The sequence below is a fragment of the Malus sylvestris genome, chromosome 13 (assembly GCF_916048215.2).
Source record: "Malus sylvestris chromosome 13, drMalSylv7.2, whole genome shotgun sequence".
In the NCBI taxonomy this organism is placed as follows: domain Eukaryota; kingdom Viridiplantae; phylum Streptophyta; class Magnoliopsida; order Rosales; family Rosaceae; genus Malus; species Malus sylvestris.
In genome coordinates this window covers 15780095-15803175 of record NC_062272.1, presented here as the reverse complement: position 1 = coordinate 15803175, position 23081 = coordinate 15780095, and the positions used below count along the sequence as shown (strand labels likewise).

The window sequence follows — 23081 nt, the reverse complement described above, 5'->3', positions numbered from 1 at the left end:
CTCCAAAAAAAATCAATTAAAACTAAGATCGTTTAGTCATTAAACTGTTTAAAATTAGATGGACAGATTTGGTAAAAGCATTACGAGTCTTGTATCTATATACTACAATTAATTAACTAAACGATCTTAGTTTTATTTTTATTTAGTTTTATTTATTTATTTATTTATTTGCAGAGATAATTTTTACAACGTGCTAGGTGTTGGCTAGCTACCCAAATTGGCACAATTCTTCCACTTACGGGTTCATTCTCAGATTTATTGCTTGTTTTTGTGTCAAAGCAGTTTTCTCCACAACTTCGCAATGTCTGGCTAACTTCAAGGTTTTTCTTGCTAATGGCTACTTGGAAGATGCGTAACAAAGTGAGGTTTGAAAGTAAGCCCCCTTCCTTCTCACGCCTTTGACGTTCCATTTCGGCCTGGATTAGGCAGGTTGGAGTTTTCACCCTTGGTCAGGTACGAGGTATTTTGGATAAGCAACTTTTAGTCTCTCTTGGAATTTCGGATGAGTTTTTGTAAAGCTCCTTCTATAGTCCCTATTCTTTGGCACCCCCTTCCATCTTCTTGGGTCAAAGTGAATATTGATGGCCTTGTTAAAGGTAACCCGGGTTATGCTGCTTGTGGTGGGGTTTTCCGAGATTCTGTGGGTTATTTTCTTGGTGGTTTCTCCATCTTACTTCTTTTTATGCGAAGCTTCATGTTGTCATCCTTACTGTAGAGTTAGCTCACGTGCAGGGTTGGAAAAATTTATGGCTGGAAAGTGACTTTTCTAGCGTGATATCTTGTTTTGCTTTTGGAATTTTTTTTTTCTCCTCCTTGTCACTCTAGACACATTGGAAAAATTGTATTGTTCTATGGCAGATCATGGTATTCTATTGCTCTCATACATTTCGAGAATGGAATGCAGTTTCTAACAAATTAGCCAATTTAAGGTTCTCTCGTCTTCACTTGTTTGGCATGCCGCTCCTCCTATAGATATTCTTCATATTCTGCAGTCAGATTTCTTGGGCATGCCACCCTACGGGTTTCTCCCCTTCTTGATGCGTGGTTTTCTTTTTCACCTAATCTTTTTCTTGTATTTTCTTTCTCAAGAGAGGTAAGGTCTATGTCCCTCATCTTTTTCTTGTATTTTCTTTTTCAAGAGGGGTAAATTGTATGTCCCCCCTCCCCCCCCCCCTCCCCCCTCTTTTCTTGTATTTTGTTTTTTTTTTTTCTGCCTATAAGAAATAAGGTTTATGTCCCTTCTGACTACATATAAATTCTTTTTTTATATCAATAAATTTTCCTTGTACCGTTGTGGTTAAAAAAAAAACATGCATAACAAAGGTTCTAATAGTGCGCTTGTGTGGTTAACGTCACCGACTCTGAAATTCTGATCACCTGTTGGTGTGGAAAAGTCATAGATGTTTAAATGGGAAAGTGGGGAGGTTAGGGGCTGACGAGGATGACAAGAGCTGGACATGTACTCAATGCGTCGTGGTGGTGGTTGTTGGTGATCAATGATTTCTTTTCTGTACGGCTTTACTTTCCATGATTTCTTTTCTTTCTTTCTATTTTCTTCTGATGGACTGATACTTAACCCACTCAACATGGGAAGGTTGTTTTGAGAAGCACTTTTAAAAGAGTGATGAGAAATGGAATCTGTCTACGTGTGAAAGTGCTTATCGTACAATCACTTTTTCTAAAGCTCGTAAGGCAGAAAGCCGTATCAATGTTTTCGTGCTGCACGCGGGGGGATAGATATGCAATCAAGCATACATTGGTTACCATAGTGAAACGAAAGCCTGATACACTCAAAAACGTTTTTAATAATGCATCATTGTGCTCTGGATTATTGTTTACTTATTGATCTTCGATTTGTGTTGGCAATCGAGTATTCATGAGTTTTTCATGTTGGGGCAAGATTAGAGACGTTCAAACACTGATTTTCAAGAGAAGGTCGGAAGTATTCCCTACCACAATATCTAGTTTCTAAAATAACTAGTTCCAACATTTTTACTGACATTTTGTCGAACACCTTGCTCCAATGAAATATATCCTCAAAGAGTACATTAATGTAGTGTGAGGCAATTTCAAGGATAGTACAAAATGGCAAACATTGGCAATAGCCAAACATGGGCAATAGCCATCGCTTGCCCTAGTGTACATCCACCATTGAATACTAAAATTGCACGTAGAGAGTTGTTACTGTTTTTCATATTTAACCTCAACGTAACTTTGAAATAGTCCTTGAATATGGTTACGACCAATAGTCATTTGGTGTAGTGATACCCGATTTGGAGGAAATGTTCATCCTCAAATATCATAGCACAAATTGATTACTTGGTGAGGCCAAAATTCACATGGCCCTGCAGTGAGGTCCATGACATTTAAACCAGTGGAGCTATATAGTAGACTCTCAGCTGGACCATTCTATTTTTGTTCTGTAAAACCAGCAACCATCATACAGTCCTCTTAAAGTGGTATTTTTTAGGAGCTTTTACCTTATGTAAAGAAGAAAAAGAAAGGGAAGGTTGGGTGGAGGAAAAGGAAGTAGATCATTAACAGCAGACTAAATTGTAGCTGTTGCTTGTTGATACACTGACCTAGTATTCCTCTAGGTGCTATACTAAGTTATATACATTGTTGTCTCATTTTAGGCGGCTTAAGCTTTTGTAATCTAATATCATCGGAATAAGAAACGAGATAAAATTCCTCTAGTGGTTGTCTACCATTCTTGACATCTTGTGGTACTGGGAGAAAGTATTGGGAACTTGTCTCAAGGACGAGATGAACTTACATGTCACGAGGTGTATTCATTTGTAAAGGCATTCTATAGACCAGAAAGAAATGTATCAACTAATTTACTCCCATCACTGATTCACTATCATCTGCAGTCATCATAAATCACATTAACTCTTATCTCCTACCTTCTGAGACATGAGACACAAATTCATGTAATCAAGCCTTCTTACTTTCATGTTAGTGGGTAATGTACATTGATTCAATTTTTTTACCTGGAATTGTTTCATCTGAGAACAAAACCTACAGGCTGTAAATTAAATCTCAGCTTGTACAAGTAATATCCATCACATTTGTTTTTCGTATCGGTGAAAAGAGGCACCTGCTAGTATTATTTGAGGGTGTACTGTAAACCTGGTGACAGAAATAGAGAAGTTGGCAGGCCCCTAAACATCTATAGCATCGACCGGTAGAGAAGTTGCCCGGTGAAGAGAGTGTGGAAGCAATGCACCAATATAGAAACTCTTTGCAGTAATGATTTGTTCAGGACTGTAAGCCCCATCAAATGCCTCGTGATTTTGGACACCAGGGCTTGCCAAATGTTTCTTTTCAGCATCCACTGGAAAATATGTGAAATGCTTCCCCGAGGAAAAGGATTTCAAGGAAGGTTTTTTGTTTTCTTTTGTCCGCTGGGGCGAAGCCAAGGACATTGAAGCTCCATTTGTCTCCCTGTTCTCTGAGTGATTTGAATTTGGAATTAGGCTTGAAGCTTTCGGTCTAGCTCCAAGCTGTTGGTCCCTAATCTCCCTCAACTGCATTTGATACGTTGCTTTGAGCCATCGCAGTTCTTGGCGAAGCTCATTCTCATAATCATCTAACCGATCAGAAGTGGCTGAAAGTTTCTCTGAGATAGAATTTCTTGCTTTCGAATCACTCCGATTGTCCATCATTATAATTCTCTCTTCCTTTCCAAAGTTTGTTACATCCAATGTTTCATGATTTTCGTTGCATTGGATATCACTCGAATCTCCTGAACCTTGTGAGCTTAATTCCGGTCCTTCTCTTTGAGCCCAGATATCAGCATAGTGCAAGCCATCAGAATGGTTTGATGTTCTAGGTGCACCTGTAAGACCACGCTCTGCGCCTTCAACTTGGTATGTAATCTCTTCGAAACGTCCATGGACAGCAGCTGATCCGTGTTTTGAGCACTGAAGAACTTGGAGGTGCTTGACACCAGGAATATCCGGTGATGCATAATCCAAAATGGAACCATACGAAGCACAATTTTGACAAAAACTTGCATTATTGCAATGGGGAATTTCTTCTATGCCACGTCCCTTAATCCACTCCGGTACCAAGGTAGTAATTTCACCATCAATCATCTCTGCTATTTTTGTAACATCTTGGTCTGTGATATCAAGCTCAGAAACCATCTCTCTGGCAACACTCAATGCCGTGTCATTCTCAGTATCAAAAGGGAAATAGATGTTTCGGATGCGGCCTGCAGAGAAAAGGAACGTATAGTTTCATTTCAGAATTTTACACGACATAACAGCACATGTATGCAGTTAGACTGAAACTTTTACCTTCTTTATCTGCAATTCTGAGCCTTAAAAAGATGTCATCGTCTTCTCTCCGCCTCCCTTTGATTGTGAGGTCAACATCTCCAAAATGCTCATCCTCTTGACAAGCGAAGAGATCAATTTCGCTCAATCCATAATCAATCGGATTGTAGTCCAAATCATTTTCTGTTTCGTAACCAAGATAATTGCCATGCCCGTTGCTCAAAGAGCTGTTACTTTGATGAAGTGAAGAGTGAGGTTGTCTTAAGAGAGGCCCTATTTCATACATATCCCTTTGATCCTCTGTTGGCCTTAAATTGTATCCGTAGTCATCAACCTGGAGAAAGGGGTCTCTCAAAAGCTCCCTAGCAGAAAGCCTACGAGACACGGTCACTAAGCACTTCTCAACAAAACGCCGCACCTCAGGATCCTTCACCTTGAATAGGGCTTCTGGCTTTTTCCCCTATATCAAAAATTAAATACATAAATCATTTGGAAGAAACAAAAACCAACTCGAAAAGTAACTTGAGAGTTCAGAGTTCCTACAGTGATAACTTTCTTATAGATTTGAGCAGGATGATTGCATTCGCTATATGGATATTCAAAGGTAACCATCTCCAAGATGCACATCCCAAAAGAATAAATGTCAACCAACTCATTGTATTCCTCTTCGTAAACCTCTGGAGCCATGAACTCCGGTGTTCCTGAGCAAGCGGAAAGAAACCAAAGGGAAAGAGAGAGAAACAAGACAAAGATGAGATGATCTCAAAGAGTAAAAACTCTATCGAATTAGTTCATGTGCGAAAAACAAATATCCGGAAGTTCGTTATGAACACTGGCATATGCTTGAAGAACCTCAAATTGTCAAGCAATTCTAGATATTCTAATCACTGAAAAGACATTCAAGCACCTCGAAATGACTTACCAACACAACGATCAGCGTGAGATTTACGGAGGACAGCAGCGAGGCCAAGATCACCAATCTTGACCTCACCTTGGTTCCCATTGATGAAAATGTTGTCACACTTGAGATCTCTGTGGATCACAGGAGGGTCATGGCTGTGAAGATAGAGAAGCCCTTTCAAAATCTGCCTGCACCAATGCTTCACTGCCCTGATATTAACTCTCTTGTGTTTTAGCCTATACCTACACACAAAAACCAATAAAAAAAAAACCCCCCACATTGAATAATCAACAAAAAATTTACATTCTCGGACCAGAAAACAAAGGGTGAAACTGAAACTTACTGCCTGAGAGTACCAGAAGTAAACATCTCAGTAACAAAGTTGATATTTCTGTTGGTAGTATCAACCCAAGAGGTGTAAAACTTCATGATATTGTTGTGTTTCAAGGTCTTGAGTAGATGAATTTCGCGGTATAGCCTCTCGAGATCCTCAGGGTTTCTCAGAAAATCATAAAGCTTCACCTGATTCCATGCCACTTCAATCCCTTCATACTCATCAAAGGCCCTATATCTGCAAAAATCAACACAAATTATGAACAAAAATACATTTTTTTGCACAAAAATTCGAACTTGGGCATTAATTTGAAAAAGGTTTTGAATTTAACCACATAAAAATATATACTTGTGCATAAATTCAAAAGGGTTTTGACTGAACAAACCACATAAAAATTCAAACTTCTGCAGTATTTTGAGAGGGGTTTTGATTAAACCACATAAAAAGTCAAACTTATGCATTACTTTGAAAAGGGTATTGAAACCATACACTGTTTTTGAAGCTCCTTTGCCAAGAACTTCGTTGTACTGCAAAAACAAAAACAGCAATCTTGGAGTTAAAAACAAAATTATAAACTAACCCAAATGGCAGAAAGTCATGAAAATTGAAAACAAATTAGAGGAAAGGAGAAGAGGAGCTTACTCTTCCATATCTTCCAGTAGGATCAACCTCTACAAACTCAGAGAATTCTTCTTCAGAAGCTGTACCACCATTCATTCCTTTTTTTCTTTTTACCTATTAATTTCTCTATGTTAAATTGTTTCTTCTCACCATATATATCAAATGTTTCTTGTTATCTCAATCAATATACAGTCACAGGTAGGGAGAGAGAGAGAATGCTAATGGAGGCTGATATGGTAATGAATATTAATAAAAAAATGCAGGGAAGAAATAGAATGCTAGTTGTTTATTGTGGAGGGAAGAAGAAGAAAGCAGAGATCCTTGGAGAGTCCATCAGGAGGAGGACAAAGATAATTGCCAACTACAACAAACAACTACTCAGAAACAACAGGCCCCAAAACCACAGAACCTGACAAAACAAATCCCTTTCACCTTCCTGTCCTTCCCTATCTCTTCACGAGCTGCAGTTAAAACATTTAAACCAACTACTTGCACGACATGGACCAACCAACCAAGCTTCCCAACTTTTAAGTTTTATCTTCATTTCTTTAACGTATTTATTATGGAAGCGATATCCAAACCAAACAATCTTTTCTTATTCTGCATACATTTATTTATTTTTTATTTTAAATAATTTCTTAATTAAATTTAAAGGCTAAAAATTAATAGACTACTTTGATATATTGGAGTTTATTTTATTTTATCACCACCATGAAGTTGTGGTACAGTTTTGATGATGTGGTTTAATTTATATGCTACACAAATTTCAAAACTAATACTTATCTAACAATAGTTAATCCAGCGGTAAAATGTGGTGAGCGAAATGCTCACAACAAAGTTGACACATATGGAGGCGACCCCTATTATTTTATATGTTGGTTTCATATGCATTGAAGAGTGTGTCAACATACATTCAGTTTTTTATCCAAATAACCGCTACAACTAAAAGTAAATAAAAATGTACAAGAAGAGACAATTAGTGTGTGAAAGTTTCATCTATTATATACAAAATTGATTTATAATTATGTAAATGTGCTATTTTATGGTTTTGTGGTACAAATGAGAACGTGGAACCTTTTCATTTCGGGGAAAGTTTTAAATTTAAATCACGAAAATCTTGTGAAAGACTTTATAGTTGGAAAATGGTGGGTGTGATGAGGACTCGACTCTGGTCCTACAGAAAACTTCATACCATGCTTTTTTTTTACCTTGTTCATCTTATATTGGCTTGTTCTATTTTATCGACCTATTTGATAATATTTCAGAATGACTAAAAAGTGTTTATTTGGTTAAAAAAAAACGTATTTGGGAAGAAAATGTTTTGAGTTATAAACGTACTTTTAGGAATCACATGAACCTTTTTATAAACATTTTGTTATATTTTAAATACCGCTTATACAATAAGCACTTGCAAACAAAAGTGGCTTCTACAAAAGTACTTTTAGACAAGCCATGTATATTAGGCTCGATTTGAAAACAAAGGCTAAACAGGGTGTGAAAAACAATCTCCTCTTATCTCTTGTATTTTGTTGTACCTTTCGGGTATTATATTTATTTTCCTTTTCTTTTATAATGACATTGAATATGGGTTCTAATCTACGCTCAATCGTACAGTTCTCTTTCCAACTTTTCCATCGAGCACGTAGAAACCTCACGATTGCATGGCATGTGATTTATATGATAAAAAGTCGATGCGTCTATACTTTTGTGTCAAAGCCTGCAGTGAATGAATATCGGTCCCCATGCAATGCAGGTCCTGCGTGCCAAGTATTGTTAGGTGAATGATACCATCTATATAACAGAAGCTACCGTTCGCAAAACTAATAAATCTACACAAAAACCTAACCAGAGCATATAATTGAGTATACGTTCCGTCCATGTACTGCTGCGGGCAAGAGGAGCAAAGACTGGAGATGCACATGCATAGGAGTCCTACATACTCAACCAAATTCAAGACTAATTATGGCTTAGCTTTTGTGTTGTAATCATATTTAATTTTGGTGTTTTAACGTGCGTGTCAATAAAAATGACATTTTAGATTCATGTTATCTTGTGGTAGATTTGTATTGTGAAGTTTTCAACTCATAAATGATGCATATATACATGAATTTAACTAAGTTTGTTAGAGCAGTATCTTTGCTCCTTTACACGTAAGTTTGAATATTTCTTTCCATAGTTTAGATGAATTGAGTCTAAAATATTACTTGTATAAAGAAAAACTCAAAATTTATTTCACTTGAGTCGCATAATACAATGAAATTGAAAAGTGAAATATGAGTTAGGATTATATTAGTGGAGACTTAACCTAAAAAATTCTTAGCTCTTTGGGTGAGTTACACACTTATTTTTGTGTTTTTAATTTAAATGAATTTAGTTTGTGAAATTTTATTTGTACCCAACTATTCTCATTCTACACCCAATTTTAATATTTTTACACCTAAACTCTCAATTTTATCCGTATAAAAAAAGTGCAGCACTACTAAAAAAATTTATGATGTTTTGGTTAGTAACTTTGTAAATACCATCCGTTTAATTCCTTTTAAATTTGTGACACTACTAGAAAAGGGCCTTATAGTGTCAGTAAGTGGTGTCGGTTTAATATAATATAGTGGCGGATAAGACAGTTGCGACAATAACTGAACATGACGTCATATTTACTATCGCTTATAAGGATCATAAAATGTCTACGTCGCTTTTAAACTGACGTAAACATTTAATGTTGCTTATAACCGACATATATTTTAATAATTTTTAAATATTGGTGTCGCTTTAAACAAAACAGTGTCACTTTTAAGCGACATAAAGTATTGTGTTTAAATATTTTAAAGCCTGCGTCGGTTCTGAGCGACATAGATTTTAGTTTTTTTTAAATATCTATGTCAAATCGGAGTTAAAATAACCGTTAAATCGTGATTTTTCATTTTATAACCGTCGAAAAGTTTTGTCTTGTTAATTGATCTCTGAATGATTGTTTTTTGAGATTTTTTGCCGATGAGATCTCGAAGCATATATAAACAAGTTTGACAGTTGGATCGTTGAAATTAGTTTCGTAGAATTCGTTACCTATCAAGTTCAATGGTGTGTGTGTATATATATATATTAAGTAGATTTAAATTTATTTATTTTGTACGTATAACACTTAAGAAATTGAATGGTATGTATATTTAAGCCGATCCAATGGTCACCAATTTTTAAAATTTAATTTAATATATATAATTATTATAGTTTTTAGGGGTATAAAATTGTTAAATTAATATATATAATTATTATAGTATTTTTTAGGGTTATAAAATTATAAAATTAATATATATAAATTATAGTATTTGAAATATTAGGCGGGAAATTTCCCGCTTGTTTTGCACGAGGACATGGATGGAGAAACTTAGTGTCGGTTTTAATCGACGCTAGTTTCATTGAAGCGACGCGAGTTTCATTAAAGCGACGCTATGCGAATTTCAAAAAGTGTGTCAGAAGTTGGAGTCGGTTTTAACAGACACTAGTTTCATGACGCTATGTGAATTTCAAAAAGTGTGTCAGAAGTTTGCATCGGTTTTAAGCAACGCTAGTTTCATTAAAGCGACACTATGTGAATTTCAAAAAGTGTGTTAGAAGTTGGTGTTGGTTTAAACCGATGCAAACTAAGTACCCATATTTAAACCCCTCTCCTTCCCATTTCATCTGTGCTTTCATTTCTCCCCCAATTTCAGACTTTCTTCTTCTGCGTCCCTTTCTTCCTCCTTTTCAGGTTTTCCTCTTCTCCTTCCCCATTTGCTATGGCTCACCATTTTAAAGATCAACATTATGAGGAACTCCAATTCGAAGAGGAAGAGCTCGAAGGTGGTTCATTTTTAAATTATTATGATTATTAATTTTAGTTTCTGTTTTGTATTCTAACTAGTTTTATGCTTAAATTGAAAATTTATTTTTGTTTCTTGGTTTTTAATTTTTTTTTCTGTATTTATAAGGATCAACTCAAGAGAGATACGGACCCTCAATTCCGAATTGGAAAGAACAACCTTGTTCGTTTGATTCGTCTGGAAAATGCATTAGTTATAATTCTAGTGCGTTTTTGAAACGTGTAGCGGCAAAGGTTAAAGATTACAGAAATATTTCGATGGTGGCACACTGGAATAAAGAAAAAATGATGGTAAACGTTTCATGATTTATTTTATTATACCTTGAAATTTGTCTAATAAATTCTTTTATTTTTCAGGAGATTGCCGAAAAAAAAAGCATAACAGAGGTTAAAGATTACAGAAATATTTCGATGGTGGCATACTGGAATAAAGAAAAAATGATGGTAAACGTTTCATGATTTATTTTATTATACCTTGAAATTTGTCTAATAAATTCTTTTATTTTTCAGGAGATTGCCGGAAAAAAAAGCATAATCGGCAGTTGAAAACTCTGAACCACACAACCGGTTCAAAATCTTTTGCAAGAGTTCGGGAAGAATTTGTATGAGTTGGACATTTTTAGGAATTGTAGTTAATTTTAAATTTAATATATAGTTGGTAGAAATTTTATTTTTAATATGAAGTTTGCTTAAAATTGTTTGTTTTTTCATTGACATATGGTGGGATTTATTTTTATATAATAATTTTTAATTACTATTAATTAAAAACGGAAAATGATTTTTTTATTATTAATATATTTGGTGTCACTCATGAACGACATCATAAAATATGTATCCATATGTTATGTAATGTCGGTCAAAATCGATGGTAGTTTGGATATTTTATAATTAAATTGGTAATTAGCGTCTCTTTAAACCGACGTAATGTTGAAGTTTGCATCGCTTTAAATCGACGTCAGTGTCAGTGTCGCTTTTAGCCAACGCTGCGTACTGGCGGATTAAGCGTACAAACCGACACTGAAGCCCTTTCGTGACGCCAGCATTAGTGTCGCTATTCCAATCCGACATTACATTGTTTTATGTCGGATTTTTACTAAATTTCCAACAGAAATTGATTTCTTGTCGGTTTTTGCTTCGCCACTGATAAGGTATATTGTAGTAGTGTGAGATGCCTCTTCTCACATGAAATGCGAACTCTGCCACTAATGAGTATGTGTTGGGATCGCGTGCGTAACTTTTGTTAGCGGAGAAGATGGCGATGCTAAAGTTGAGAGGGAATCACGTGGTGGTTGTTTGGGTGGTGGCGCGATGTCTGGTGGGGGATGGGTTTTCAGCAGTTGTGTTGAAAATTGGAGTAGAAAGATTATTAATGTGTTACGGTAAAATGGGAATTATAAATAATATTTTTTTTTGTTAATGTATAAAAATAGGCACGCATGATTGCTGTCCTTCGTCTGCTTTGTTGATAATATGTTCGTTTTTGGTCCTCTATATTATAAACCTACATGATTTGCCAAAGGTAGAACAACAGTTTGAAGTTCTCTATTAGGATCTTTGTTGTATTATGTGTACGCTTGTTTCCTTGATTTTACACACAGTATTTATAACTGTTCTATTTGTCTCATCAACCATTTTGTAATGTTTGTTTGGTTCTTTTAATAAATTTATAATCCGAGAAGGAGCAGGTGTTGTATTTATTTTTAAGTTGCAAGTGAAAAGAACAAAAACATAAGAAGTTCGAATAAAACATTGACACGCATCGCATTGCAGACAAGATAATTTGTATCGGTTCTCACTCGGTGATTTGTGATACGATTTTATAAAACCATAGACCTGGAGATGTTTTGTTTTGTTTTGTTCATCACTAGATTAAGTAGAGAGTATATATAGTTCTTAATTAATAATCGTGAGTCATGCTGTTTTTTGTTTTGTGTTTTATGGTCGAAACGAATCATGCTGTAGGCCCGCAGCAGATTGGCATCTGTGTTGAATTGTTAATGTCATAATACCATGAGCCAAGGGGGGACACCACTCCTTTATTGAACACACAACCACCACTCCTTTACAAAATTGGATGTTGAGAGTAGTTGAAAATTGGATGTTGAGAGTAACTAATCAACTAATTAAATCCTTTCCCAAACAACCACTCAATATTACAGTCTAGTAGTATTTCTCTTCACTGGTAAGTGAGAGGTCTTATGTTCAATTCTTGTCAAAGGCGAATTTAAACTACATTATTGCTAGCCCCTTGTGAGCTCACTCCTCCACCCCTTAGACCTACTCCAACCCTTTGAGTAAAACTCAAATTTTAGGTTCTAAACTTACCCTAACTTGGGGCAAATATGAGTTTTAACCCAAAACTTATTTCTAGGACAAATTTAGACCAGGATTCCCCTGGGTTAGTGGGGCTGCCCCACCATATATGTGTATTTGTTTTAGTTTTAAATTTATAAATTCATTGAATCCAACTACTAAGATCTAATATGATTAAATCCAATGGTAAAAGAAAGGTTTAAATGTTAAAATGGTCTCTATGTTTTAGTCATTGAGTCAATTTAGTCGTTGTGTTTTCAATTTAAACAATTTGGTCATTGTGTTTATCTCTGTTAACCAATTAAGGACAGTTCTGTCTAATTTTTGTAAAAAAAATATAAATTATTATAACTTATTAATAAAATTATAATTTATTTGATTTAAAATATTTAAAAATAAAAATTAAATAAAAATTAAAAGAAAAATTATTCTCCTCCCAACTCTCTTACCTCTTCCCTAACATTACCCCCTCTCTTTTCTATGTCACAACCTTAATCATTTTTCAGATTGGAAGTTTTATCTCTTATGTGTTATTTCTCATTGATTTACATTTTTTGTAAAGAGAAAGGGTAATTATATCTCATACATTTTTATTATGAATTTTTAAAAGAGATTAGATGAAATGTCCTTAATTGTTTAACATAGAAATACGAGGACTAAGTTAGCCAAATTGAAAACACGGGGCTAAATTGGTCATATGGCTATAACACAGGGACCATTTTGACATTTAAGCCTAAAAAAGATCTAATGGTCCAAATTTAATCCAATAGCTCAAGTAATTAAAAAAAAATTTGCTCAAGTAATTTAAAACAATTCTTTTATGTATTTCATATTCTTTCGTATTGTTCTATGAGTTTCATGGTGTTGGTTTAGTGATTTTCAATATTTTTGAGTTTAAAATTTTAGATTTTAACCTAAGAGTTGGAGATGATTTTAGTGTAAATAATATCATTCGTTAAAAAACAATAAGTTAAGTACATGCAGGTACACAAATAAATTGGACCCAGGCCCGACCTAGGCCTAATGCTGGCAGGGCGACCGTCCAGGGCCCCAAAATAATTGGGGGCTTCAAAATTATTAGGGTGATATATTTATACATATTTTCATATAAAAGTATAAATTTATAAAATTTGGTTCAATGACAAAGAAATTTAACTAGAACTAATGATTTTGTTGTTTGATATTAATGATGAGTTCTTGGGTTCAAAACACCATGTGTGCTTATTTCCCTTTCAATTTTTACAAATTTCTTTTCATAAGAGTATAAATATATAAAATTTGGCTAAATAATCAAGAAGTTTAACTAGAATTAATAGTTTTTGTTGTTTAAAATTAACGAGATGTCCTAAGTTCAAAATGCTAAGTGCATGTTTATTCTTTTCAATTTTTACAAATTTTTGTTTGGTTGTTAATTTATTTTTAATTAGTAGCTAGTAGCTATGTGAATTGTTATTTTTAAACATTTGTTCCAATTCAAGTCTAATCTTCAACAAAGAGTAATGCGTTGGCCAAATTTTTAGACCAAATTTGCAAATCATATGACGTGTCATCAAAAAATTTAATTTAATACTCATTTATTACTTATACATATCAATTAAAGACAAAAAAACATCATTACTTTTTTAATCCCATATTGACAAGGTTAGTAAATAAGAAAAAACACCTCATGATTTATACAAAAACACTTTAAAAGTTCAAATGGAAAACAAAACTCATATCTATCTACTTGTAAACCTGGAGTTTTTTTGTTTCCTTCTCACGATACAAAATGAAATAGTTTTTCCGTGTTTCTAAATTATTAAGTTTGAAGTGATTTTCTAAGTATAATTTTATCGATGTCTTACGTGTGAAAACAAATAATTTTCTTATATAAAGTGAGGGCACATTTTTTTGGCGTCACCCTAGACCTCAAAAATCTCTAGACCGGCCCTGATTGGACCATAAGCAGCCTTAAGCAGTCTTCAAAAATGTGAAGCCTACACCGTAGTGGAAGCTGGTCCAATATGATAAAAGCATATGACACTTTACTACTGTTTTAGTTTGGTTTAGGTCAAGACATACATGTGACATGTGACATTACGGTGGGAATCGAATTGGGAAATTTGGAAAACTAACCAAATTTTGGACCCTAAATAGAATTCTAACCACCTTTTTAAATTTATGATAATTATAACCAAAAATTGATATGAAAGTACTAATACACACTTCAAATAAAGTTTTCTCAACCAAAAAAAATAAAAAAATTGTCATCCATGGAAATTAAACAAAGCAAGATCAATTGAGATAAGGAGATTCGAAGTAGAATTGAATAAGTTCAAAGCCACCCGTGCTCCTTGAAGTTCGTTAGACAAACTGTTCTAAAAATCCCCGCCTAGCACCGCCTAGGCGCTAGGCGGCTGGCCACTGCCCAGACTAATGCCTAGGCATTTGAAAATTAAGAAAGGACGACTAGTCCTGCTAAGGCATTCACCTAGACAGCCTAGGCAACCGCCTAGCCCGCCCAAACCCGCCTAGGCACTAACTAGGTTGCAACTCACTTAGACAAAAAATAAATAGCTTTCATTTTGCATTTTATTTTAATTTTTTTCAATAAATTGTAAAGACTTGTTGAATACTTAAATGAACACATTATATGCTTGTTCCCCATGTTTTCATTATGTCCAATACTTCATAATATATATGTCATTCTATTTTGTAGTTTATGACGAATATATATATATATATATATATATATATATATATATTTAAAGTATAAATAGACACTTATTTACATGAAATATAATAGATTTACTTAAATCCGCCTTGTCTGCCTAGGCGCTAGGCCCTAACCCACCACTCAACTAGCGCCTAGCGTCTTTTAGAACCACCCCAATTCAATCATAGAATAAAACAAAATCTAAAGTTCAACCTTTGGAGAAAATGGGAGAAAGAGATAGGGACCATCACATTTTGGGCGTTTCACTAACAATTTGGTTGTGGAGCCGATCTTAGAAGTGGAGGTCCCAATTGAGGGGCTGAGATGTTGAGGAAGGGCAGCGGACATTGAAAGTGAGCGAAGGCCTCGTTGTAAGCTTGGTGGTGCATGTACTCAAACTCAAGGATTACATCGTCGTAGTTGAAAATCAGAAATTGGAGAGCAGAGGAGGAAGTTGACCGAGACTGAGAGTGAGAGTTGTCTTCATATGGAGGAGGTCATAAAAATTTTGGGGGTTCAAAACTAAATGAAGGTTATGTGTGAGAATATAAAAGAGCAAGAGAGAGGGATCATGATGCACACCATGGCTGGCTGTGCTTGGGTTGGGATGTGATGGGTTGGGTTTCTGTGGTTTTGGATTATCGTATATACTATAGAAAAGACAGAGATGGCGGTAAAAGACAGTCGAGCCTTTTGTTTTTTGTTTTTTTTTTTTTTGTTTAGAAAACTTTATTTTAAAGGTGTATTAGTATTTTCATATTAAATCTTAGAAGTGGAGGTCCTAATTGAAGGGCTAAGATGTTGAAGAAGGGCAGCGGACACTGAAGTGAGCGAAGGCCTTGTTGTAAGCTTGGTGGTGCAAGTGCTCGAACTCAAGGATTACATCGTTGTAGCTAACAATTAGAAATTGGAGAGCAGAGAAGGAAGCTGACCGAGATTGAGAGTGGGAGTCGTCTTCGTGTAGAGGAGGTCGAAAATTTTTTAGGGGATCGGAACTAAATGAAGGTTGTGTGTGAGAGTATAAAAGAGGAAGAGAGAGGGATCGTGATGCACACTATGGCTGGCTGTGCTTGGGTTGGGATGTGATGGGTTAGGTTTCTGTGGTTTTGGATTATCGCCTATATTATATAAAGGACATAGATGGCGGTAAAAAACAGTCGAGCCTTTTGTTTTTTGGTTTATTTTATTTTATTTTTTTTAGAAAACTTTATTTTAAGGGTGTATTAGTATTTTCATATTAAATCTTAGAAGTGGAAGTCCCAGGGGCATAGATGTTGAGGAAGGGTAGCGGACATTGAAAGTGAGCGAAGGCCTTATTGTAAGCTTGGTGGTGCAAGTGCTCGAACTCAAGGATTACATCGTCGTAGTTGAAAATCAGAAATTGGAGAGTAGACGAGAAAGCTGACTGAGACTGAAAGTGAAAGTCGTCTTCGTGTGGAAGAGGGCGAAATTTTTTTGGGGGTTTGGAACTAAATGAAGGTTGTGTGTGAGAGTATAAAAGAGGAAGAGAGAGGGATCGTGTTGAACGTCGTGGCTGGCTGTGCTTGGGTTGGGATGTGATGGGTTGGGTTTATGTGGTTTTGAATTATCGTCTATACTATAGAAAGGACAAAGATGGCAATAAAAGACATATGTGACGACCCGTCCCTAATTTTCTTATGTAATTTCTCCCCTAGGATGTGTATTGATTGTTATGCCCTTATTGGCAAGTGACGTGGACGTATTCATATCGCTTTTATTTTATTTCTCGCTATCACATTTAAATTGTACACGTTGTGATTGTACGTAAACTTTATCAGTATGGAAACACTATTCCGGATAGATTTTTGATACTCTTTTCTGTACAAAATCCAAAACCCTATCCCTAGCTTTTATTTAGCCTATCATGTGCACCCTCCTCCATTATTTCACTTTCTCACCAATCTCATTCATTCCCTCATTTCTGTCCCCTAATCAGAAAAAGAGAAAAGGAAATCTCTCTCTTCATTCTCTCTCTCCCGTATACTCTCTCCTTCTATGCAAACCCTCAAACGAGCTTCAAAGCTCGCGGATCAAACCCAAGAATCTCATTTTCGCGTTCATCTCATCCTCAATAACATAACCATGTTCTTGAAACCTGGAATGGATGAGTTTTCAACGTTGAACTCGTGAGGTCCAAACTTGGGCAAACTGAGTTCGACGTGTTTTCGAACTAGTTAGGAAGTTTTGAAGCTTGGGGAAGCTTCTACGCAGGCTCCTACAACAATTTGGGAGAAATTTGGAAGTGAAACGATCGAGTTTCGAAGAGTTCACTTTTGGTCGAAATTTCGAGGATTTTTCCAATGATCTTTGTCCACTTTTTGGACTCCAAACAGGTATAACGTGATTCTACTCTTCACGAGCTTCAAATCCATATAAAGTACGTAAAAAATGGTTGAGAAATGAATTAGAATAGTGAGATTGAAAATTTTCCAGAAATCAAGTGAAAAACCAAGTTGTAGACTGCGGCGGAATGCGGCGACAGCTAGGAAAACTGGAGAAGGAGACAGAATATTATGTCATAGTTGACGGAATATTCCTGACGGCGTCAGACTAAATGACGACAGTGGCCTGTGCGTGGGGGCGCGTCTGGCCGTGCCATTGCCGACGCATGAGCCGTCCAAAAATTATTTTAAAATTTTGGGGATGTTCGTGACGTCGAGTAGGTCACGAAGGTATATTTAAACCCTAGGTTTGAGCAAACTATGGGGGTTTTATTTAGGTTTCCGTATATGTGCTTTAATTAATTCTATTTTAGTTATTTCACATATAGGGGAAACGTATCCCCGAGGACGTTCGAGGCCAAGCTAGGCTCGATGGCTATGACCCAGCGACGTACTTGTGAGTGGGTAGTTTGTTTTTATACCTATACATAATTATAGTTTCCATAAATGCGTATTTACTTCACTTTTACGCTTATATTGCCAAGTATCCGTTATTGTGATATAATTATGATAAATGCTGCTATAAGATTGAGATATTACTGTCATGATATTCATATATATTTGTACATGCTCATCTTGCTGCACTGGTGTTAGTAGTCGCCCTAGGGCTAGGGCCAGTCATTCACGTGTATGTTCACATCGCACCATTCGCTCGTCTTGTATCCAAGTTAGGTGCCAGTCCTGTCGGGTAGATTGCATTAGGCAATTCGACTTGTATGTGACCGTGCTTCTGCACCAGCCTTCACATGATTGTAGTACTAGAGCATATTGATTACACCCAATCCTGTTCGTGTCAGAAATTATCTGTTTGAACTTGTGTGTCAGCTTAGATGGATGAGCACTTAGCTATACTTGATTATCACATGATTATATTATTGTGGCATTTGATACATCATAACTTGGCATATTTCTGGTTATATTATTATTACAATGCTGTTGATTTATTGTTTACATACCTACGTAGTATGTTTTAAGGAAACTATACTTGTTTTACGGCGAATGGTTAGTATATTCGAAAATAAAGGATTTCGTATAAGCATTGTTTTGCTGACTCACTCAACTTTGTTTTTTGCCCCTCCAGGACCTAGATAGTTGTACTTTTTGTGGCATTCAAGGAATCACAGCAGTTCTGACATACTCTTCTGTTTAAACGTACGAACTTATCACGATTATGTAATAAGTGTACTTAGTTGTTTTGACTACTCTTCTGTAGTCTCACTGTCTATTACGCTCTGAATAATTGTAGTGGGTTCTTCCCACGATTGCGCACTTTTTCACTATTTAGTATAATTAGTTTCCATTAGTCTTGAAATTTTTCACTTTTACATCACTTACCCTTATGGTTACGTCACCTCACGGTGATGACCAGTATGCTTCGACCTTTCCAAGTCGGGGTGTCACCTCACTTTTACATCAATTGATCCGTTAAGAGCTAACGTGTTTGCCACATTTGTGCCACGTGGCAAAAAAATAATTTTTTATGCATTATAAATATTATAATATTTACCCTATTTCAAAAAAAAAACAAAAAAAACAAAAAAACACCAAACCCAGAAATCGTCTTCCCCACCCAAAATCCCATGTCTTCCCCTTCCCCATCCCCAGCCGCATTCACTTCTTCTCCCTCCCTTCATCTAAAAGCCTACAAAACCCTAATTCCCCCCCCCCAAATCTCACACAAAAGTCACAAAATCCTAGGGTTTATTCCCCTATCCGACAAAATAAAACATAAATTAACAAAACCTTAATTTTTCTCCCAAATCTCACACACAAAACACAAAACTCCAATTAGGGCTTCCTTACAGCAAATTAGATAGAGGGAGTTAGGCTTACAACATTGACAACCACAAGGGGTAGAGCTTCAAGCTTCGAGCTTCGTTTGCTTTTCTCTACGATCAAATCTCATTCCTTCTTCGCTCTTCTCTACTTTCTCTCTCTAAAATGTTTCACAATCTCACAGTTTCTCTCCCTTCCGTCTCTCTTTGTACCATTTTCTTTCTCTTTTCCCCTATTTTCCCTATTGTTTTTCTTTTGGCGCTTCGCGGGTCGTCGGATTTTAGGCTCCAAGGTCGGGTTTCTTAGCTTCAAGCCTTCAACAAATCAAGAACTAATCTAGGCAAAGCAATCGCATGGATGTGGGTCATGGTCGCGGTGCGGGTATGGTAGGTAGGAACAGTGCGACTATTTTTTCGTCGATGTTCCTCTTGAATTGTTTAATAATTAGAGCCAATTTATTTTGGATTTTGATGATGGGGATGATGAGATTAAAGAGGAGAGCAATTTGGCAATGGAGAAAAGCGGCGAAGTACAATGGAGAAAGGAAAGGAATTTGGCAATGGCGGAATTTGGGTGAATGCGGCTGGGGATGGGGAAGGGTAGGGGTGGGCACGGTGCGGTTCGGTGCGGTTCCACCCTTAAACCGGAACCTTAAAATATCAACAGTTCGGTTCGGTGCAGTTCCGCTTAAATTTATTACTAGAACCATACGGTTCAGTCTACACCGATTTCGATTCAGTTCTTGCTGGTTTACGGTTCCGAATACTAAATTATTTGAACACCAAATTATCATGCATTCAAATACATCTTCTAAAACTGTTTATATAAAGTTGCATACAACACATATCATTTTTAATGCAAATGTCTTTGATCAGTGGCACCAAGTCAACAAGCAGCAAAAACAAAAATCAAACAAGCAACAACTCCTGATATTGGCAGTAGCAAGCAGCAAAAACAAAAATCCAATTATCCTTTGCAGTGGCAGATTCTTTTTCAAATAGCAGCTTCTGTACACAATCAAACAACATATAATCAAACAATTTAAGCACCATGTAATTTGTATTCATTACACTAGTGATACAAACCTGTGCTAAGAGCAATTGGTCAACAAAGTTTTGAGCACCATGAAATTTATTTTCATTACACTAGCTATACAAAACATGATCTCAAACAATTTAATTATCCCATGTGATGTCCTTCATGTATTAGTTAATTATATATATATATGTGTGTGTATATATATATATATATCTTATTCGTTGAATTCAAAATTATATATCTTACAACTCAAATTAGTAAGGAATGTGCTAAAAAATTAAAGTTTCATACATAGAGTTTGTGGTGATGGTGTTGGACCCGGTAATGACGAAGGTGATGATGAAAAAGCAGATTGGTTCGTCATTCCTAAACTGGACAAAAAACAAAACCCAAATTCAACACAGAGTTTGTCATTCACATCCATATTGAAATTGAACCACAAACTGATCCACAAGCAACATCAATTTGAAATCCACATAAGCAAAGCCGTATAAAACCCGAATACAAAACTTAGAGTAGATTCTAACAATAAAAAATAAAAAAATAAAACACTCAAACAACAAATGAAGAAAGATCAGTTGAGAAGTCACACGACTCGGTACAGGGGAGCCTCCAAATGACTTAACACAAAAAAGATCTCAGATACCGGGTCAAAAAATTGCATAACAAGACACAAATCACTAAACAAAATAGTAACAAATCCAACACCAGTGACCATTCAGGTGTTTTTGAATTACAAATTACAACCATTAGGTCTATCAAAGACACAAACTAGTACAATTAATTAATAAATTATTTATATGTAGGTTTAAAGAGAGAGGTACTCCAAAATAATCTGAAACAAAACAACCCAACACTTGAAAACCTAACAAATCTTATAATCCCAAAACAATTCCACATAGCCATCCACATCTGACATCTCGCATGAACAAATACAGGTTTAATTTAACTTCATTTAATTTAATTTTTTTTTGGGATTAGAGAGTACAATAGATCTGATTAACAATTATAACAAAAATTAGACGTTGGTCCAAAGATATCTCGAAACAAGTGGAGAAGAAAATGGAGTTTTACCTCCAGAAACCAAGTCCACAACAAGTCTACGCTGTACGGGAGTTGGAGTTGTGGGCGAACCAAAGCTTAATTTAGGTATAAAAAAACTGAAACAATCCAACCATGAAGTGATAGAAATCAACCCAACTCGAAAACTCCCTCTGAAGAAACACAGTGGATTTTAGAGAGAGAGAGAGAGAGAGAGAGAAGAAATCTTTACCTATGAAGAAAGCAGAAAGCAGCTTCCTCTTCCGTGGAGAAGTGTTTTTGGTGTGATTGCAAAAGCAACGGTTGATGAAATGGATAAATCTGTTTTTTCTTCTTATAAAAGCAGCGTCGACAAGGAAGAGGGGTCGTCAGCTATGTGAAATGGGGGAATGGGGATGTGAGGTCGTGAGTGAGGTGAGGTGAGCCGGTGAGGTGAGTGAACCTTAATTGGGATGGGATCCACTACTTTGCAACTTGGTGAAACTAATTTTTCAACCTATTATACCATGACATGTGTGTATATATATGATTAATTAATTTATTATTAATAAAACAGTTTGGTTCGGTTCTGACCGATTCTTGTTCATTTGAAACTGGAATCGGAACCGATTTAAACGATCCGGTTTGGTTTTTTACTCCAAAGTTGACTTTTTCGGTCAACACGGTTCTTTTTAGTTTTTTTTTTCTTCATACGGTTCGATGCGGTTTTACGGTTTTTATGCCCACCCCTAGGGAAGGGGAAGACATGGAATTTTGGGTGGGGAAGACGATTTCTAGGTTTGTTGTTGTTTTTTTTTTTTGAAATAGGGTAAATATTATAATATTTTTAATGCATAAAAAATTATTTTTTTTGCCACGTGGCACAAATTTGACAGTCATATGGCACAAATATGGCAGCCACGTTAGCTCTTAATGAATAAATAGATAGAAAATATAACGGATGTATTATATTGAAATAAAATAGTACGTGATGTATAAAATCAAAATATTTTGAAGATGTTGTATGAGGTTATAATAAACCTCAAACCTGAGGTGGTAAAATGTAATTTACCCTGATTAAAAATTTAAAATGGTAATTAGAATTCTATTTAGAATGCGAAATTTAGTTATTTTTTCAAATTCCCCAATCGAATTACCTGTATGCGCTTTTACCAGAACGGCATCAACGTACAGCATCGACCTTGAATGGTCCGCTTGGACAGAACGCAGCCCCCAGTGTTGACTCTCTAGTCCTTTTGCTCCTCTTTACTATTTTATGAATTATATGCCATTTTTAAAAAAATTGTAGAGGAATATTCCTTCTGTATAAATAGAGTAAGGCGTAATTGGATTATTAGTCTCGTGGTTATATAATAACTAGAAGATAATTTTTGTGATAAAAAAAATTAGGATTTAAGCTCCTGTAGTGAAGTTTATTAGTTTTTATGTGTTAACAATAAACGGAAAGTTGACGAAATTTTTAAACTTGAGCCTAAATCCTAACGACTTCACCACATGGTTTAAATCCTAATTTTTTACCACAAGAGTTATCTTTCAACTACTACACTATCACATCAAAGACTAATAATCCAACTAGACCTAAAAGTAAAACTGACCACAATATTTACCTACTCTCTCAAATGAATGAGTTATGACATGATTTTACGGTCTAATAATATATGTGTTCACTTATAAGTAAAAAATTTTAGATTCGATACTTGCCAAAGCTCCAACTCTCCTATTCTCTTCCTATAGATAATATGTTTTGTTAAAAAAATAAAA

At 35.6% G+C, this 23081-nt stretch overlaps 2 protein-coding genes and 1 long non-coding RNA gene across 3 annotated transcripts; 1 reads left to right on the top strand and 2 right to left on the bottom strand.

The window, feature by feature from the left end:
• Nucleotides 1-2928: 2928 nt before the first annotated feature.
• On the bottom strand, nt 2929-6590 carry LOC126597476 (probable serine/threonine-protein kinase WNK9). Its single transcript, XM_050264271.1, has 7 exons — nt 6161-6590; nt 6008-6045; nt 5528-5755; nt 5206-5426; nt 4827-4984; nt 4305-4743; nt 2929-4219 (listed from the first exon to the last, which is right to left on the bottom strand). Exons 1-7 carry the CDS (start codon nt 6233-6235, stop codon nt 3165-3167), a joined length of 2214 nt encoding a protein of 737 aa, XP_050120228.1. The 5' UTR covers nt 6236-6590; the 3' UTR covers nt 2929-3164.
• Nucleotides 6591-9742: 3152 nt separating this feature from the next.
• Nucleotides 9743-10770, top strand: LOC126597479 (uncharacterized). Its single transcript, XM_050264274.1, has 4 exons — nt 9743-9976; nt 10105-10286; nt 10353-10439; nt 10506-10770. The coding sequence occupies exons 1-4, from the start codon at nt 9913-9915 to the stop codon at nt 10539-10541; spliced, it is 369 nt and encodes a 122-aa protein (XP_050120231.1). The 5' UTR covers nt 9743-9912; the 3' UTR covers nt 10542-10770.
• A 9645-nt stretch (nt 10771-20415) lies between these two features.
• LOC126597480 (uncharacterized) lies at nt 20416-21737 on the bottom strand. Its single transcript, XR_007614263.1, has 3 exons — nt 21553-21737; nt 21354-21439; nt 20416-20650 (listed from the first exon to the last, which is right to left on the bottom strand). It is a non-coding gene; the product is annotated as an uncharacterized LOC126597480 (long non-coding RNA).
• Nucleotides 21738-23081: the final 1344 nt, after the last annotated feature.

Excerpts from the sequence above, each read along its gene's own strand:
- LOC126597476 (XM_050264271.1), bottom strand. The coding sequence starts at position 6,235 with ATGAATGGTGGTACAGCTTCTGAAGAAGAATTCTCTGAGTTTGTAGAG. Across the intron at positions 5,427-5,527 it reads ACTTCTGGTACTCTCAGGCA|GTATAGGCTAAAACACAAGA; the intron begins GTAAGTTTCAGT and ends TTTTGTGTGTAG. Across the intron at positions 4,985-5,205 it reads TCACGCTGATCGTTGTGTTG|GAACACCGGAGTTCATGGCT; the intron begins GTAAGTCATTTC and ends CCGCTTGCTCAG.
- LOC126597479 (XM_050264274.1), top strand. The coding sequence starts at position 9,913 with ATGGCTCACCATTTTAAAGATCAACATTATGAGGAACTCCAATTCGAA. Across the intron at positions 9,977-10,104 it reads CGAAGAGGAAGAGCTCGAAG|GATCAACTCAAGAGAGATAC; the intron begins GTGGTTCATTTT and ends TGTATTTATAAG. Across the intron at positions 10,440-10,505 it reads GGAATAAAGAAAAAATGATG|GAGATTGCCGGAAAAAAAAG; the intron begins GTAAACGTTTCA and ends TTTATTTTTCAG.